At 47.3% G+C, this 20,787-nt stretch overlaps 1 protein-coding gene across 1 annotated transcript in view; it reads left to right on the forward strand.

Annotated features, from left to right (window-relative positions):
• Positions 1-20,787, forward strand: part of DIAPH1 (diaphanous related formin 1) — a 1,314,985-nt gene that overhangs the window by 782,558 nt on the left and 511,640 nt on the right. The window contains exon 14 of the mRNA XM_086931364.1: positions 14,278-14,342. Coding sequence (XP_086787490.1) covers positions 14,278-14,342 — 65 coding nt within the window. The remainder of the gene's footprint in view (positions 1-14,277; positions 14,343-20,787) is intronic.

Raw genomic sequence — 20,787 nt, forward strand, 5'->3', positions numbered from 1 at the left:
GGGATCGCCACTAGGCCTTACCCAAGATCTTCCAGTGGGTTCTACGGCCCCGCCTTCGGGCTCGGCTACGGACATTGCTATTGAGCCGCACCCTGCGAAATCGAAACCGAAAGTGAAAACACTGGTCTTGACGCAAGTGAAAGCACTGGTGCCCCCCTCGAAATCAAAAGTGCGTATTGCTTTGGTCGGCTCAATGCCCTCGGACCTGTCGGCACCGACGAAGCAAAAGGGCGTTATCGACCCGAAGAAACAGCTCAAGGGCGTCGAGACGAAGTCTGGCACGCCGAAGACAAAGGTCAAGGCAGTCGAGCCGAGCAAATCGACGCCGAAGAGGGTCGACACCGACAAAGGGCTCGGTGATCCGAAGGTTCTCGAGACTCCGCGTCGACAAGACAAGGCCAAGAGCGGCCCAACCCACGAGTCCACGTCTAGTGGTGCCTCGAAGGATTCCGTCGACTCGCCGCAGCCGTCCGACGCTTTCTCCAAGCAAGTTGCAGACTCCCTGAAGTGCATCAAGGACAAGGCCTCGAGTGTCGGGCCAAAAGATCCTCCACCTTCGAAGCCTGTCGATAAACCTCAGAAAGCGTCGACGCCCATTCACTTCACGTTGCCGCCGAAAGTGGCGCCAAAGGCTTTCGCCCCTAGGATGGTCACCAACGTGCCCGAGAAGGTGTTCTCGGTTCCGAAGTAGACGACGGTGGTCCCGGCCTTAAAGCATCGACAGTCTTCGTTGGAAGAACAACAAGAACATTTTATTGATGCCGAAACAGGCAGGCTTTCCCTTCATAAGCGGAAAATTGCCCCGGAACAGCCAATGGAGTCCTATAAAATTCCACTGAAGAGGAAGAAGGATTCCACTTCGACCCCTGTTCTTGTGGAACCAATTTCTCCACATGGCCATGATGTCTCACCCACTTATTCAGATGTGGACACTGGGGAAGGGGATGATGATGAGTACAGCTATCCTGTCTACACTGAGCCAGATGATACCAATGAACCCTGGGCAGCTGCTGCTGACCCAGGTGATCCTCACTCTACCCCAGACACTCGGATGTATGCTGTAAAAACGTCGCCTACAGAGGATTCAGCTGTGTTTAATGCCCTTATTTAAATGGCAGCTAAAAATCATGACGTCCAGCTCCATGCTGACCCCATTGAAGTGGACTTTCTCTTTGACACCTTTTCCGTCTCAGAGAGGACTGTCAAGACTCTGCCTATGTTGAAGGGTGTCTTGATGCATGCTTGGGAGATCTTTAAAGAGCCTACGAGAGCCAGGGTAATAATCCCTAGAATTGATAAGAAGTATAAACCGGCACCTGGTGACCCTACTTACTTCAAGGGACAGTTGCCTTTGGACTCTCTTGTTGTTTCTAATGCCCGGAAGAGGGCTAATTCACAAACAACGGGTGATGCTCCGCCCCCAGATAAGGAATCTAAGGTGTTTGAGGCATCAGGGAAAAGGGTGGCAGCTCAAGCGGCCAATATCTGGCGCATTTCAAATACACAAGCACTTCTAGCAAGGTATGACAGGGCACATTACGACACACTGGAGACCCTGTTAGAGCACCTGCCAGACAAATACAAAGAGGCAGCTGAGATGCTCATCCAAGAGGGGAAGCTGATATCAAATGCTTCTATTAAATGTGCACTGGACGCGGCTGACACCGCGGCCAGAGCTATCAACACTAGTGTCATGCTGAGACGACATGCCTGGCTCAGAATCTCAGGATTCACGCCGGAGATACAGACCACCATTCTCAATCAGACAGTAAACCCTGATCATCTATTTGGCCCAGAGGTGGATACCACCTTGGAGAAAATCAAAAAGGACACAAACTGCTAAGTCCATGGGGGATCTGCAGTCCCAGCAGTTCAGGGGTGGTTCTTTTCGTCGCTCAAGCACTAGAGGTGTTTCCAGAGGCCAGCTCTCCCAAACCACACAGTACTATAAAGGCAACACGCAGACCACATACACCAAACAGAGTCGAGGTGGATATCGTGGAAACAGCGCCAAAGGCAGAGGTCGTGGAAACAACAACTCCAGATCCTCCGCCACTAACAAACAGTGACGCCTTGTCACTGCCCTCCGGCCACGCAACACCTGTCGGGGGAGACTTCAACAATTCCTGCCAGTCTGGAAGTCCATCACCACAGACAGGTGGGTCACACAGCTTATACAGTACGGTTATTGTCTGGAGTTAACATCCACTCCACCCAACATACCCCCAAGACACCGTCCTATGTCCGTCGAGCATTTGCACTTATTGCAGCGGGAGGTCCTCGTCATGCTGCAAAAAGGGGCAATCGAGCTCGTGCCTGTGAAAGAAAGAGGCACAGGAGTTTACTCCCTGTACTTCTTAATACCAAAAAAGGACGGGTCCCTCAGACCCATACTGGACCTCAGACCCCTCAATCAGTACATCCTATCGGAGCACTTTCACATGCTGACCCTGCAGCAAGTCCTACCGTTGCTCAATCAGGGCGATTTTCTCGTAACTTTAGATCTGAAGGATGCGTATTTTCATATTCCGCTACACCCGTCACACAAAAAATACCTCCGGTTCACCATCCACAACCAACATTACCAGTTCAAGGTTCTGCCTTTTGGGGTCACCACGGCACCCAGGGTGTTTACGAAGTGCCTGGCGACGGTGGCAGCACACCTAAGGAGACAAAACATTCACTTCTACCCTTATCTGGACGACTGGCTCATCCAGGCAAAGTCGGCCCAGTAGTGTGCCGCCCACATGTCCCACACCATTTACCTTCTTCACGATCTGGGTTTCTCACTGAATTACCCCTAGTCCCACCTGCAACCCGCCCACATACGGCAGTATCTGGGTGCGACAATAAACACTCTGGCAGCCACAGCACAGCCGAATTCAGTGAGGGTCAGCAGCATTCAATCGCTGATACAAAAATTCAGACCTCAACACTCGCTTCCAGCACGAGTGTTCATCCAGTTGATAGGCATGTTGTCCTCCTGCATCTCCATAGTCCCGCACGCGAGACTACATATGCGTCCGCTTCAGGAGTGCTTAGCACGTTAGTGGACTCGGGCTCACGGACAGTTGAAGGACCTAGTGTTGGTGAGCGGTCGGGCATACAACTCTTTGCATTGGTGGAATCCACAAAACCTTTGCAAGGGACGACCGTTCCAAGAGCCTGTGCCACAGATCATCCTGACGACGGACGCTTCTCTTCAGGGATGGGGAGCTCATGTACTCCACTACACTGTGCAGGGACTATGGACACCACAACAAAGGAAGATGCACATCAATGTTCTAGAACTGATGGCGATCTTCATGGCACTAAAAGCCTTCAAAGTACATCTGTGCAACAAGGTCGTGTTGATCCGGACGGACAACATGACAGCAATGTACTACATTCAGAAGCAGGGAGGAACACACTCTCCACAGTTGTCTCATCTGGCTCAGAGCATGTGGAAGTGGGCCATTCAGAGAAACATCTTCCTCATGGCAGAACACCTCCCAGGCAAGGACAATCAGATGGCGGACCTGCTCAGCAGGTACAGCCACCAAATGCACGAGTGGGAGATACATCCATCATTACTCCACCCGTACTTCCAAAGGTGGGGTCATCCAGAGATAGACCTGTTCGCCACAAAGGAGAACGCAAAATGCCAAAGCTTTGCCGCCATGTTTCAACACCCACAGTCGCAAGGCAATGCGATATGGATGAACTGGTCAGGCACGCTGGTGGTACGCAAGCTGAAGCAGCACTCGATGACTCTCATCCTGGTTGCTCCGACGTGGGCTCGCCAATCATGGTACACCACGTTTCTGGAACTGTCCGTGGTACCGTATCAAAGGCTGCGCCTCACACCCAGGCTTTTGACGCAGAGCCATGGCGACATTCAGCATCCAGATCCGCAACAGCTCAACCTGGAGATCTGGCTCCTGAAGTCTTAGAGTTTGGCTACCTCAACTTACCTCCTGACTGTATGGACATCATCCGGGAGGCAAGGAAGCCCACCACCAGAGCATGCTATGCGGCGAAGTGGAAGCGGTTTGTCATTTATTGTGCAGACCACAACATTAACCCGCGGGATGCTCCTATTCAAAACATCATTTGTTATCTCTTACATCTGTACAAATGTAATCTGGCCTATGCTTCCATTCGTATACATTTATCCGCAATGGCTGCTTATCTCCAAAACAGACAGCACCTCTCACTTTTCAGGGTGCCTGCCATTAAAGCCTTTCTGGAAGGACTCAAACGAGTCATTCCTCCGCGGATGCCACCAGCTCCAGAGTGGAACCTCAATGTGGTCCTCACCAGGCTGATGGGTCCCCCTTTTGAACCACTGCATTCCTGCAAGATTCAATTCTTGACATGGAAAGTGGCTTTCCTTATAGCGATTACGTCGCTACGACGAGTTAGTGAACTCCAGGCACTAACTATCCAAGAGCCATTTATTCAAATTCATTTTAACAGGTTGGTGCTTCGCACTAACCCTAAATTCCTTCCTAAGGTAGTGTCTGAGTTCCATATCAACCAGACTATAGAACTACCTGTGTTCTTCCAAAATTCAGAGTCACTTGCGGAGAGAATGCTCCACACACTTGACGTCAAAAGGGCACTAATGTACTACATTGATAGGACCAAAGATTTTAGGAAGACTGAACAACTATTTGTTGCCTTTACGCCACAACACAAAGGTAACCCCATTTCCAGGGCTGGTATAGCCAGGTGGATCGTTAAATGTATTCAGATCTGCTATCAGAAAGCCAAGCGCACTCTCACCATTCCACCACGGGCCCACTCCACCCAAAAGTTGGGGGCCTCCATGGCTTTCCTTGGAAATATTCCTTTGGAAGACATATGTAGAGCAGCCACATGGTCTACCACACACACATTTACAAAACATTACTGTGTTGATGTGCACTCCAAACAGCAGGCAGCTGTAGGGCAGGCTGCTCTAAAAACACTTTTCCAAACTGCTGCAGCTGGCACGGGCGGCCGCCGTTAATGGAGGGACTGCTATGTATTCTATGCACAGATATGAATTCAGCAGCTCACATGCCTCGAACCGAATATGCTTCTTACCAGTATGCATCTGTTCTTGGCATGTAGGGCTGCTGACATTCATATCGCCCGCCCTCCTCCCCGGCGCCTGTAGCGGCTGCAGCATTCACACATACTTCTGGCATGGTCATCATTCACTTAGTTTCACTCCATCTTGGCCACAATGGCTAAAAACAATCTGAGGATGGAGTCGATGCCCATGCGCACTGTAGTCCAGGGGAGGAGCCACCTATCTCGTGATACTTCGAAGACTCTTCCAGGACAACAATGTGCGATCATCCGGACCCAACACTAGGCGGCGATCTATTCACAGATATGAATGTCACCAGCCCTACATGCCAAGAACAGATGCATACTGGTAAGTAGCATATTCGTTTTCTTTCGGTCAAGGGAATGCTGGTGCAGGTGTTCAAGGACAACACCACTGCCATGTGATACTGCAGCAAACAGTGTGGGATGGGGTAGTGGATTCTGTGTCCAGAAGCCCTGCACCTCTGAACATTGCTGTAACGTCAGGGCATTTCCCAGGTGGTTCAGCATCTGGCAGGATCTCTGAATGCCAGAGCGGACAAACTCAGCTGAAGATGCCTACTGAGAACATGCATTGTCAGCAGTTTTGCGTTCTGGAGTCTCCAAGGCGACTCAATCGTAGGTGCTCCAGCCTCTTGTATTCCTTTCCACCAATACCACTTGCGCCCAGAGTTCTTAAGATGATCAGGAACGACCGGGCCCAAATCATTCTTGTGGCTCTGGAATGGACTAATGTAATAAGTACATACTGGTATCGTGAGCTGTTGAGCATGACCACTGGTCCTCCAGTCAGGCTACCTTTTTGGGAGGACCTTTTATCACAGCAACAGGTGCGTCATTCTTATCCTGGACATCTGGCAGGCGGTACCATGGACATCACTACACATTTTCACAAAAAATTACTGTCTGGACAGTCCAATCTGTCATGACTAGCACTTCACCCGTTTGGTCCTGCAGGATAATTTGGTATAATCTGGTTCGCATACATTCCACCGGAGTGGTATTGCTTGTATAGCTATTCTAAGGTAAGTAAGTAAGGTAGAATTCTCTATCAGATGAACACATTATCTGATAGAGACTATCTAGCAGCAGATTCCTCACTGATCCTCCCATCTTCCCTGCCCTTCAAATGGGTTAAAGTGTACGGGATACCTTTTTCATAGCTTTAACCTTTTCCACACCAGTGGGCAGTTCTAACTGTGGCGCCATGCTCCTGGTGTGGAAAGTCACAAAAGTAATTGACATCAGTGTGCCAAGGTGGCGCCTAAATTGGTACTGCACATATAACATCCGGGGCGGCCGCCGCGGATATGGAGCTGGATGACAACACCTACCAGTGTGCAGGGACACTGCCCAAAAGTCTTTCAGGCCAAGTCTGATTCCTGAAGATATTCTATGGTAATGAACTTGCAGGTAGATAGCCTCTACCAAATAAGACGTTGCCCAGGGTAAGTAACGTGTTATTTATGAATGGTATCTTGACCTGAGGTGATGTTGGTGTAAGAGGATTTTGGCCTCAGTGATAAGGACTGGCGATGAAGATGAAATGTTGATAACTTGAGTAATGAAAGTTACAGTAAAAATTATTATTCAAGGTCTTATCTCCCCACTTCTGCTTTTCTTAAGGTATTGTATTGTATTGCTTTTCTTAAGGTGGAGTATGAAGATCTACCAATAAAAGAAATATTTTCAGCCATTTTTTTTTGTGATAGTCTTCCATGTTTTTTAGTACAGGGTGGCAGTCTAGAGTCGGTAATCCTTAGCATGTAAGGACTATGATGAGGAAGACACGGATTTGCTGTAATTAAGTCTAGCTGTAAGGAATCAGGTCATCACAGGTACTGATTCCCAAGAGGCTACTATTCAGTTAGCGTTGTTTTCCATTAAAGATAATGTGTACACTAGTGGTTTCCATATTACGACACAAATTGGTCAGCTACGTACATCGGAAACTCAATTTAGTTTTCTTCTTAGTTGGACTATGTATGAGGACACATTTTATGTGGCTACTAGTATCTGTACTCTAATTATGGACATAAAAGGATTTACCTATCATAGTTCGACAATCTTGTATGTCTTTTTAAGAACATATTTTGGATAGCCCTTCGCTCTGAGTATTTGGTGAAATATGTATTTTTCAGTTTTTTTTCCATCTATAAACTAACCAAAAGGAATATATTGTTTAAGATTAATCGCATACTTTCTTCAGAATGATGTGGTCAATAGATTTTGAAAACAAATTACTACATAGGTTTCTCTTTACTATAGTCTTTACAAATAAAGGAAATTGATAAATGTGTTGAATTTTGAATGTCTGTTCCATTATTTCAGCGGACGCTTAAAATACATTTATCTTTTCCATATTTTGAACAATGATTTATAGGGATTATGTTTGAATTCAACTTCCTTTCCATCAAATGCCATCATATATGTTTGTCAAATGAGGTTCCCAGTTTGTAAGCCCTAATCGCTAAATATAATTCTCTTCCAGGGGAATCCTCATCAAAGTCAGAAGCACTGAATATTCCCGCCCATGTGCGGGACCCCGGAAACAATATAAAAATATATATGTGAAAAACACATATATCTCGCTCCACATATATGTATGTACATATATTATTTTTCTCACAACAATGCAGCTCCATAACTGAGGGTAAAAACAATGTAAACACATATACATGCACTGCAATTATTTCGGCAGCAAAAGAAAGCAAACACATTAGGTCAAATAATCTTTGAACTTTGTGTTTTAATGAGTAAACCACTCATAAATCCTGAAAATTGCTTATAAATAGACATTGTTAGCCATCAGGCTGCATTGTAAAAACAATAGCATAGAAAATGAAACCATTTTCAACAAAAACTGGCACCGTGCCTTTAAGGCAGCCATGACCCCAGGCTTCCCATCATGCCTCAGGGGTGACAGTCAGGTCAGTTGTTCTTTCCGGCTCTTTCAGTCAGGACCCTGGTGAAACAGCTCCTTTCTTTTTTGACTTTCTGTCAAAAAATATTCCAACTAATCTACAATTTTTGCTTTCACTCGACGTCTTTTAGACATAGGGTGTTGCTTAAACCTTTTTTAGGCTTAAAAAAGGTGTTTTTCCTGTCAAAGATGCCATCTCTCTTTGACAAATGTCCTTCGTGTGGAAGGAAGATGGCCAAGACTGACACTCATTCAGTCTGTATCCTGTGCTTACCAGATTCTCATTCCTCTAAAACCTGTGAACACTGCCAGGTTTTAACTTCCAGGACTCTTAAGGAACGTGAGAGGATTCGAGTTTATGGGCTTTCTGAGAGAGGAAGATCTCCCAAGAAGCAGAAAAGTCGGAAGGCGCGGTCGACGTCGAGAGAAGCCCTGACTGGTTCACATTCGACGTCGGCATCGGCGTTGGAGAAGCAGTCGACGGCGACGAAGAAGATGTCTTCAGCGTCTACATCTAAGGTACCTCCGCTACAGTCAGCGTCGAGGGATAGGTCAACGTCGAAGCGGAAGAGCTCGACGGCGAGACATATGACGTCGAAGCAGCATCGTCATGCTATGACGTTGAGGCATTCTCCGTCGACGCCGGGCCTTCGACGTCGAGTCATCCTCCGTCGACGACTTGTCATGGTCGTTCGGCGTCGAGGGAGTCTGTCGACACATCATCGGTCGACGTCGATGCAGCCAACGTCGACGCCTGGTCAAGAGCGTTCGACGTCAAAGCGTCATTCGGACTCGAGGCACGCCCATCTTCCTCATCATCTCGCAGTGGCAGATACTCGGATGGACAAAGCTGCGCATCGAATAGGGAGAGGTCCAAATCTCCTGCAAGATCGCAACAGGATCGAACGGATCGACCTCCACGGTCACGTTCACCAGTGAAGGATCCCATCCACAAATCTCCTTCTATTCATCTTTCTCCAAGGTGAAATAGACCTCTTCACCACTGGGCAAAGGACAAGGAGACGGCAGATCGCCTAAAAAGATATCGAGACCAACCTCTTCCCCGCAGAGAACGGTCTCGTTCTAAGCATTCAAGTAAGAGACATTCTCGTCACAGAGAGCGTTCTCATTCTAAAACGCGTTCAAGCAGAAGATCTAGGTCCAGGAGGACACGTAGCTCTTCAAGTTCTTCGAGAACCCGATCTCACAGAGCTTACTCTCCGACCCTTACAAGCAGCCCACGCTCGAGGGTATCTCCAACTGAAGATATTTTTTCGTTCCAAGATATCTTGGGCAGGGGAGCCCTGAAGCTGGGAGTACCAATGACAGCTCCACAAATCAAGACGACTGTCATATTTGAAACCCTGCAACACAGAACAGCACCCAAACCGTTGTTGCCGTTGGTTCCGGGTATAATGGAACCTGTGAACGAAGTCTTCCTCACTCGGGCAACGGTGAAGTCCGTTCCAGCGAGGATTCTCAAAAAGTATCGCCCTCCGGAGGAGGATCCTCTGTTCCTCAAGGCTGATCCCCCGCCAGATTCAGTAATCATTGCGGCGGCTAGAAAATCCAATGCAGTAGCTTCCTCATCCACGGTACCTCCGGATAAGGATAGCAAGGTGCAAGACTCATGGGGGAGAAGAGTTTGTAACACTTCAGCCTCTTTCCTCAAAGTCTCCAATGCGGAAGCACTGCTCGACAGGTATGACAGAGCTCTGTGGGACTCACTTCAGAGATTTACTGCTAAACTTCCTCAGGAAGATAGAAAGGATTTTGAGGAGGTTCTGATGGAGGGCGGTCAAATCTCCAATCAGATTATAGGAGCGGCGGCAGATGGGGCAACGCTGGCTGCGCATGGCTATGTACATGGAATCACAGCAAGGAGAACCTCTTGGTTATGCCTCACAGCATTGAAACCAGAGGCTCAAGCCAGAATCCTGAACCTTCTTTTTTCAGGCACATCTCTTTTTGGAGCAAGTGCGGATGAGGAGATGCAACGCATGAAGACTAAGTTGGACACCCTCAAAGCCATGGGGCTTGAGAAGAAAAAGGAATTCAGGAAGAAATTCCGTTCGAACAACAAGGGTTCTTCGAAACAGAGGGTTCAAACCCCTCACTGGCAGAAAGGCCAGAACCAGCAGAGCCAACAAAAGTCTCAATACAAGGGCAAGGGCAATTCCAAAGGAAATGGAAATCAGCGCCAAGGCAACAACTTCAATAAATCTCAGCAGAAGCAATGAGTATTCACTTCCTCCAGCGCCGTTACCCACTCCAGTGGGGGGAAGCATTGCGCATCACAGGACAGAGTGGCAGGCCATCACAAAAGATCAATGGGTGTTGTCTACGCTGCAGAATGGGTACTGTCTTCGTTTCCATCGTCTACCTCCACCCGTTTCCCCGATGTCAACATCAAGCCACCAGCTACAAAGGTTAAAAAAGGAAGTAGCTACACTCCTCGAAAAAGAAGCCATCGAGAGAGTGCCGGTGTCCCAAAGGGAGAAAGGAGTGTACTCTAGGTACTTTCTGGTCAGAAAAAAGGGCCAAAAGGAAGAATACAGGCCCATTCTGGACTTGAGAACACTCAATCTGCATGTACGAAAAGAAAAGTTTCGCATGTTGGCGCTTCACCAAATATATCCACTTCTCAGGAAGGGGGATTGGATGTGTTCGATGGACCTTCAAGATGCGTACTTTCATATACCAATACGGCCCGATCACAGGAGATTCCTTCGGTTCCGGGTGGGGACCTCCCACTACCAGTTCAAAGTCCTTCCGTTTGGGTTGAAGTCGGCTCCCAGGGTGTTCACGAAGTGTGTCGCAGTGGTGGTGGCAGCTCTACGCCGCAGGGGAGTCTTCGTATACCCATACTTAGACGATTGGCTGTTGAAAGGTCCAACTCCAGACAACGTAAGGAATCAATTCCAGACATGCATAGAACTGTGTCAGCGTCTAGGACTGCATGTCAACTACAGCAAGTCTGTTTCTCAACCCACTCAGAAGATCCACTTCCTAGGAGCTCTGCTAGACTCCGAGGTAGGAAAAGTGTTTCCTTCGGAGGAGAGACAGTTTTCGATAGCCCTCAAATGCCAGACAATTCTTCACCACAGGTCTCAGAAGGTGCGGAAGATAGCCTCACTCTTGGGGTCGATGGCTTCCTGCATTTTCCTGGTACCGAACTCCAGACTTCGGATGCGTCCTCTTCAGCAGGATCTGGATGACAAATGGGACCAATACTCAGATCGATGAGACGATCAGATCTTGTCGGAGGTAGCTCAATCTTCCCTCCAGTGGTGGACGAAGAGACAGAACATGCAGGTGGGGATTCTGTTCCATCAACCTCCTCCCACACAAACGATCATCACAGACTCATCGTTACAAGGATGGGGGGAGCACATGGGTCCTCTACAAGTGCAGGGCCTGTGGTCTTCCAAAGAAAGCACATATCACATCAACTTGCTGGAATTGAGAGCGGTTCACCTGGCTCTCAAAGCGTTCCTTCCCTCGCTTCAGGAGGAAATGGTTCTAGTACAGACTGACAAAACCACCACCATGTACTATTTGAACAAGCAGGGAGGAACTCGCTCAAGGACACTGTCTCTGGAAGCTCAGCGCATCTGGCATTGGCTTCTGGCTCGCAAGTTGTCTGTTCAGGTAGTCCATCTCCCAGGAGAGCAGAACGTGAGGGCGGATGCACTAAGTCGGCATTTCGAAGACAAAGAAGACTGGGTTCTCAACGACGAAGTGCTGCATGACATTTTCCAGTCATGGGGTCGTCCCTCCATAGATCTCTTCGCGGACGACGCAAACAGCAAATGCCCAAACTTCGCCTCCAGGTTCTATCGACCAGGAACAAGAGGGAATGCTCTTTTAATCGACTGGTCAGGGCAGTTTGTGTACGCCTTTCCACCCCTTCCGCTGATCCCGAAGGTGGTGAGCAAGCTGAACCACTCGTGCACAACAATGATCCTGATTGCCCCCGACTGGCCGAGGCAATGGTGGTACACGGACCTACTTCACCTATCAGTGTCTCCTCATAAGAGGCTTCCATGCAGGCAGGACCTGTTATCGAAGATGAACGGGAGGCTTCACCATCCCAACCTTCCGTCACTGAACTTGGCAGCATGGCTCCTGAGGTCATTCAATACGGCCATCTAGGACTGCCACAGGACTGCATGTCCATTCTGAAAAAAGCATGACGTCCTTCCACAAGACATTCTTATGCATGCAAGTGGAAGAGATTCTATATGTGGTGCATGCAGAATGGTCACAATCCGGTAAAGAGTCAGGAAGAAGCAGTTCTCCCATACCTGTTGTACCTGACTAAAGCAGGTTTGAAGTTTAACTCCATTAAGGTGCATTTAGCCGCTATTACAGCTTACAGGCGATAACCTTCACAAACTTCTTTTTTTCAGCTTCCAGCAGTAAAAGATTTCTTGCAAGGTCTGAAAAAGGTGTACCCTCCTGTACGGCCTCCTGCTCCGCCCTGGGAGCTGAACCTAGTCCTGTCAAAATTGATGGGCCCTCCTTTTGAGCCCATTCATAAAGCTACTTTGCAGCATATTTCCTGGAAAGCGGCTTTTTTGGTAGCGATTACGTCAGCCCGTAGGGTGAGCGAAATTCAGGCTCTCTGTACTAAAGAACCATATACAGTTTTTCATTTGAACAGAGTGGTGCTTAGAACGCATCCTTCTTTCCTGCCGAAAGTGGTATCAGATTTTCATGTCAATCAGTCTATCTCTTTAGCCACTTTCTTTCCTAATCCCTCTACACCAGCTGAGAGGGCGTTACACTCTTTGGACCTGAAAAGGGTTTTAAAGTTGTATCTGGACAGGTCCAAGTCTATTCGACATTCTGATCAATTGTTCGTTAACTACGGATCGATCAGAACTGGTCATGCTGCCTCGAAACGTTCTATCTCCAGGTGGATTGTTTCGTGTATCAAGCTTGCTTACCAATTGGCGCAGAAGCCTTTAGGGGGTACTCCTAAGGCGCATTCCACTAGAGGTAGAGCAGCCACGGCAGCTAACCTGCATGATGTGCCCATGTCTGAGATTTGTAAAGCGGCGACCTGGAGGTCCGTCCATACATTTACCAGACATTACTGTCTAGATTCTGACACGAGAGCAGATACCCAGGTGGGCCAGGCCTCCCTGAGGAATCTGTTTAACAGCTGAGGATTTGGCTGTTATAATTTGGTTGGGTCATTTACTTCTCATTTACCTGCAGGTGGTTGATGGGCTTGCTATTCTATTCAGTGCTTATGACTATTGATGAGGATCCCCTGGAAGAGAAGGATATGTTACTTACCTGTAATCCTAGTTCTCTTCCAGGGGTATCCTCATCAAAGTCATAAGCAACCCACCCGCCTCCCCAGGTAAATGAGATTTGGTACTGTTTCTTAATCTTGTGGTTGAGCCCTGTCTTCAGGGTTATGCAAAGAACAACTGACCTAACTGTCACCCCTGAGGCATGATGGGAAGCCTGGGGTCATGGCTGCCTTAAAGGCATGGTGCCAGTTTTTGTTGAAAATGGTTTCATTTTCTATGCTATTGTTTTTACAATGCAGCCTGAGGGCCTGGGGTCATGGCTGCCTTAAAGGCATGGTGCCAGTTTTTGTTGAAAATGGTTTCATTTTCTATGCTATTGTTTTTACAATGCAGCCTGAGGGCTAACAATGTCTATTTATAAGCAATTTTCAGGATTTATGAGTGGTTTACTCATTAAAACACAAAGTTCAAAGATTATTTGACCTAATGTGTTTTCTTTCTTTTGCTTCCTAAATAATTGCAGTGCATGTATATGTGTTTACATTGTTTTTACCCTCAGTTTTGGAGCTGCATTGTTGTGAGAAAAATAATATATGTACATACATATATGTGGAGTGAGATATGTGTTTTTTGCATATATATTTTTATATTGTTTCCGGGGTCCCGCACATGGGCGGGAATATTCAGTGCTTATGACTTTGATGAGGATACCCCTGGAAGAGAACTAGGATTACAGGTAAGTAACTTATCCTTGTTTTTTTGTATGTGAAGCTTTGAGCATTCTACAGTGAAAAACGTGTAACCCTAGTTGGGTGAGTTTTGGGCTTAAGAAAATTATGAATAACCTAAACTATGCTCACGAGTGGGTGAAATAAACTATCATTGTAGAATTATAACAGTTCCATAATCAAATGCATCCCTGAAAGTATTTGTTTTCCTAGTACTGCCATACATTTCTTAAAGACTGCACCTCTGAATGTTATATCTTTGCAATTCACCCCCCTGTAGATCATTTGATAGATAAGCAAAAGGTGAAGGAAAGTGAAACCAAATCAAAAGATCTGGAAAAAAAGGTAAGAGAGCTGTCATTTTTAAAACTGTCTGATCATAGTCTTGCTGCTAATATTATTGTTGCCGCCTTTTTCAGTTTTCCTTTTACTTCTTTTCCATAGTTCTGTTTTTTATTATTGTTTTGCACTCTACCAGGTTATTTCCGGACTATTTCACATCCATATTATTGCACAATAGATAAAATAAGTTCTCCATAGACGGTCCTCTATCTGCAGCCCTTGGCAAAGGCCTGACTACCACTGAGCCCCTCCAATCCTTTGAATTGAATGTTTGTTTTTGCTTGTTGGAATTCCCAAGAAGGCTTTCTCGGAAATGCGTTCTGTTGAGAGTGGAGCACAGGACGTGTATATGCCTTTCCACTATTAACTCTCCTGGCCTGAGTTTTGGAAAGAATCCGGAATCATCTGCCTCAAGTCATCCTAGTCGCTCTGGATTGGCGCCAGGAGAGTGTGGCACCCAGAACTAATCTCTGATCAGACTGCCACTTAGGGATAATCTTTTTTAGCAGCAGCAGGGTAGGGTCTTGCACCTGGGCCGGCACAATCTACATCTTAATGCGATGAGATTGAGCAGCTGCAGCTAACTGCATTTGGATCAACAACCTAAAGTAGTGGATGTCATCTTGGTGACCATGCTTCCTTCTTCAAAATCTTATTATGCTGAACAGTGGGACAATGTGTAGCTTGGTGTGGTACCAGTAACACATACCCGTTGCAGGCCAACCTGTCGGATGTTTTAATATTCACTGTGACCCAGCAAGAACTTGTAGCGAGCACTGTTAATGGTCTTAATCCACTTCCCAAGAAACTATACAATTGCAGCCAGTCATATGGATTCTATAACATTAATTGTGTTGGGATGTCCTAAATGATTCTTCGACGGCACAGTAACATTCGATGTGCAGCACCAGATCTAATCTAAGGCTTTTCGTTTTCTGTTTCTTAAACATAAAAATAACCAGAGATTCCACAGAAGATAAACTTATTTAAAAACTATACTACACAGAACGAACCAGCACCTTGACCAGAAAGTGGAATGTCTGGTGTAGAAAAAGGCAAAGGCTTAGTGAAAGGAGAAAATGGGGAGCACAGATTAGGAGATTATCAACTGGTTGACTACCATACCCCCAAATAAGGTAATAAAGGTTCCTGTTTTGAAGGAAGTCCTCCACACCATGCATGCTGGTTTGTTCCTCTGTTTTCCTAATTAGATGTTTCAGCCTCTTCACTAAAACTGTCAATGTCAGCTGAGAGGCAGTTTTATATTTAAATTGCCCCTGCATATTGCTATCCTCATAATTTTTTACTCAAAGTCTATAGTTCCATCATAGTATATATGTAATTCAATTCAATCATTATATATTAGTAAGCAGAACTTAGCTCTGTATTTTGGGGCCTATTACGTTTGCGGTTTTTCCGCATCCTCCGGGCTGGCGGAAGCCACCACCGGCCCGGAGGATGCGGAAAAACCGCAGCGGACCCACCAAAGACCCACCGCCACATTAGGATGGCTGGTGGGTCCTGGCTTCCGTCCGCAGCTTTTCCGCCGCGGTTGGCTTACAACCGCGGCGGAAAAGCTCTAATATGGTGACGGTGTCTCTCAGACACCGTCAGCCATATTAGGATGGGCTGTTTAAAATGCTTTTCCGCGGCGGGTTTTCCGCCATGGAAAAGCATGTGTAACTTCATTGCAGGGGCCTGTTGCGGGCCCCCTGGGTGAAGGGGGGGTGGGGGGTACCTATGGTACCCCCCTGCATTTGTATGCAGAAATCGGCAGGCACCGCATGGTGCCTGCCACTTTCTGCATACAAATGCAATGTATGCATTTTTACCATTGCGCCGGATGCAGCTTGAAGCCGCACCCGCCGCAATGGTAAAAATAGAGGATGTGACCGCCAGGGTGGCGGTCACATCCTAATTGCACAGGAGGGAACTCCGCAGGCCATGCGGAGGTTCCCTCCTACTCTTTGGTGGCGGACGGACTCAGGTCCGTCCGCCATCATAATCGGCCCCTTTATGTGAGCTTTTTAATAGCTATGTGACGAGCTCACCCAAAAATGAATATAAATACATGTTAAATTACTTAGGTAGAAACCTATCTTTGTTTTTGCTAGGCTTTTCAAGATAAAATTACACTACAGAAATGAATCCGTACTTCTGTGCACTTGTACAATGCCAATACTTATTTCCTGTCCTTGATTCCATATGCCAGAATAATGGGAACCAGCCAGTTACCTATGTTATCATAAAGGGCAAGTAAAGAAAAATCATATGTAATCCTCTCTGTGCTACTGAACAAACACAACTCCAATTCATCGACTGCCTTATAGCTGTAAAACTGCTTGGTGGAAGAATGCCTGAAATGGATTTAAGATAAAGTGACCTCACATATAAGATGGCATCATATCCAGATGTCTTTCCGAAATAGATGCCACTTTATGTTGGAGAAATGCTGACCCAAAGAGCTGTCATGGATATAGTTAACTATTTCAAAATAAGCATGAACGGAGCATTTTCTTTTAGTATCCCTTCAGTTCCCTAAGTACAAATATTATGATCTGACCAAACTAAAGTGTAGCTCGGGTGTATCAAAGTTCCCTTTAAATAAAAAAAACAAACAGTGAAGGCTAGTGTTTCCGATTTTAAAAGGTCCTGTATTGTTAATTGTTATACATAGAAGGCTTTATTAAATCAAATTCATAGTTACAGCAGAACCAATTCAAGGGCTCAACATCTACTTAATCCCAAGTTCTCATCTCTAAGAGCTTTATTGGGGTAGATTTGTATTTTACATGGTATCTAAAATCGTCAGTTGACGTATTATCTTCTCATTGATTTGTGAGTTTCTGAACCCTATGTACTGATTATCCTATCTAATTATATGAAATCCTAAGTTAATTGTTAGTTAACGAGCAAGCCCTGGGTATGGCACATTGTTTGCAAATGGATGTTCAAATTAGTAGGTCATGGTCGCTTTCTGTATGAGAATTAGTCTACATTTTGGGTAACACAGAACAAATAATCAAGGAATTTGTAAGAGGCATATTTGGAAAGTTCTATCCGATCCACAAGCCATCTCCATCTTGGAAGCTGGTTCATGTATTATCAATATTAATAAGGCATTCTTTTGAGCCCATGTACGATGCGAACATGAAATTTGTTTCTGGAAAAGTGCAGTTATGTGTGTGAGGTACAAAAGCTGCCTATCAAAAAGCTACGACTATAATTCCACAACAAGGCAACAATGCAGTCCACCTCCAAAGTCTACTCCTCAAGTACCTACTAATCTTTTTTTTTTTTTCAATTTCTTCCATAACCTACAATGAAGACCGGTCTATACTCTTGACACAAAAAGCATGTTCTTACTAAATTGCAAAAAACTAAAGAACTCCAAAAGTCAGAACATTAATTTTTGTAATCGAATTGTGAGCCATTAATAAAAACCAAAATCTAACAAAAAAAGGAATAGCCACCTAAAATACAGCATCTGCCAAAAAGGAGCCAACAAATGTAGAAGGGAGTTAGCGCTTCACTAGACGAATAGCAACAGCTACAGCCTACCTTGCTGGTGTGAAACTAAAGGACATTTACAAGACACATGTCACTGCAGCACACACTTAGGATGTAACTGCTGCTTGGATATTAGATCTAGAACCGAACTGAGAATGCCCAGCTGGTATTGAATAACCCATGTTAACAAGTTAGCTTCACTTCCTTCTACCCACAATGCATGTTCTGTTTTTAGATGGATTAGAAACATGAATGTTAAAATTTCCATTGCTGGTGACAAAAAAGGTTAATTACCTATATATCTGCGTCTTGAGCAGGTATGTCTCAACTGGTGAAGCCAACGTTATGCAATTGCTATTGGCCTATTACACCACGTAGATGGAAGCAGAACGGTTCTGTAGTAGGGGATCTCTGTGTATAGTCATAATCTAGTGAATAGTCCTGCTCATGTGCGGGGACCCCGGAGCAATCAAAAATAATCTCTTAAATTGTCTTCTGTGCAGTCCTGCATTGACACTTAAGAGAGAATTGAAGACAAATAATGGAGCCTATACTTGCAAGGCTACACTGTCCAGTACTTCAACTGGAATGCAAAGGATATTTCACCAATAATATATTCAGCACAGTCTGCCAAGTTTCACCACAGAGAAACTTCCCCCCTTCACAAAATCCTTGGAATGATAGAGAGGAAGGGATGGACAGAGAAGCCCCCATAGGCTGCCATTATGTGGCTTAAAAAGGGATACTGTGCCTTTAAGGAAACTTTCCAGAACTCTTGGTATCCCAGAATGCACAGCAACTCCCTCCACTCTCAGTTCTTTTTTCCGGCTCCTGCTAGCAGGACCCTGGAGCACTGAGCTCTCCCTTTTTTGGGTGTGTTGTCTAATTTTTTGCACTTTTCAAGTGTTTAGAGTGTTTCACTCGACGTGTTTTGTTCCATCTTCCTTTTGCTGGAGTTTTCTGGTGAATTTGGCCACTCTTTTGTCAGATATGCCTTCCTTATTTGCCAAATGCCCTGAGTGTGCCAGGAAGAAGGCCAAATCTGATCCACACAGGGTGTGTATCCTATGTCCCCCTTCTTCTCATGTCCCTGGGGATTGTGAGATCTGCCAGCAGTTCTCCAACAAGACCCTGAAGGACAGGGAGAAGACTCGGCTCCGAGGACTGGAACAAAGAAGACAGCAAGATCAAGGTGGGTCTGGGCATGGAGAGGCCTCTTCCTCCGCCCGTACTTCGGCCTCTGGGGGGCTCCCCAGGAAAGAGAAGGCCAGAAAACGTCCCAGGGCTCCGTCTATGTCGACAGCCTCGACGTCGGCGTCGAGAGGGATGACCACCGTCTGCTCCCAGTCTCCCCAGGGCTCTGGGTCGAAGCGACGTCGCCGTTGGACGTCGAGGGGAGTGACGTCGAGACCTCGGACGAGGTCGACGTCGAGGACTTCGTCATCGTCGAGACGCCATCGACGTCGTGAAGGGTCTGGAAGGCATCCGTGCTCACCATCGCGGCGACACCGCCGTTCGGCATAGACTCAACACTCGGCGTCGAGGCGAAGATCATCGACGTCGAGAAGAGGTAGATCATCGACCTCGAGAAGAGGATAATCGACGTCGAGACGCTCGACGTCGAAAAAGAGGTCAGCGTCGAGAAGGAGAAGATCGACGTCCAGGAGGCATTCTCAGACCAGGACGGAGTCCCTGGGCTCTGTAGTCAGCCTTTTCTCGGCTTCCACGAGCCCACAGTTGTGGTGGCGCCGTCGCTCATCCACGAGGAGGTCGGCCTCTAGGTCACCCCCATCAAAGGCGGCGCAGAAAAGAAGAAGAGTGATAGAGTCTCTGGGCTCGGAGTATTCCTAGGCCTTTTCGCCATCACGGCCCAGGACGCCTACGCCTCCCCTGTTGCCCAAGGACCCTCCTCTGCGTAATCCTATGCCTCCACCGCCTCCTCCTCCTCTGCATAAACCTCCTCCTCCTCCACCGCCACCTCCGCCGAGGTCTCTCTCTTTGCCTCATCTCCCGACACCACCTACGGGGCTGCCACGCCCGAGGCTCCCTCCTTTACGCCCAGTGGACAAACCCAGGCCAAGGAGGTCGAGATCTCGCTCCAGGCGGAGGGACAGATCCAGAAGTGACAGTCGTTCTTCCACAAGGTCCAGACGGCGCCACAGGAGGGACAGGTCTAGGTCCCGCCACACACTCGTCCAGTGCCCGGGACTATTCCACTACATTGTTGGACTCCCCTCGGACGAGGGTGTCTCCAGTTAACAACATTGTCTCCATCCCAGAGGTGTTACGTGGGGCGGCGAAACTGGGCATTACACTCACGGTGCCCACACCATTGACCTCAGTCATCTTCGAGACCCTGCATAAGAAACAGCTGTCTCACACCTTGTTGCCTTTGGTGCCAGGGCTGCAGGAACCTGCCATGGAGCTCTTCCTCACCCCTGCCTCTACAAGATCGGCACCTTCCAGGCGGCAAAAGAAATACAGGGCTCCGGACTCAGACCCGGCGTTCCTTCGCTCGGAACCTGTACCGGACTCGCTGATAGTGACGGCGGCGAGAAAACAGCACTCCACGGCCCTGTCGTCGACTGTGCCTGCCGACAATAGAGCCGCTTGATGGACTAGGCTGGCAGGAAGGTCTGCGGTACGGCCTCCACTTCTATGAAGGCCGCCAGTGCCTCAGCTCTGTTGGACCGTTACGACCGGGCCTTATGGGAGTCCCTGCAGCAGTTCCTGGAACACCTTCCCAAGGATAGAAAGGAGGATTTCCAAGAGATCATTAATGAGGGAATGGTGATCAGCTCGGCTGCGGATTCCTCGCTCTTGGCATCCCACCTGTACTGCCATGGGATCAACCTGCGACGCCACGCCTGGCTGCGTCTAACGTCACTGAAGCCCGAGGCACAGCTGAGGGTCACCAACCTACCGTTTTCAGGAGCGA

Source organism: Lissotriton vulgaris, chromosome 7, assembly GCF_964263255.1.
Source record: "Lissotriton vulgaris chromosome 7, aLisVul1.2, whole genome shotgun sequence".
Classification (NCBI taxonomy): Eukaryota; Metazoa; Chordata; class Amphibia; order Caudata; family Salamandridae; genus Lissotriton; species Lissotriton vulgaris.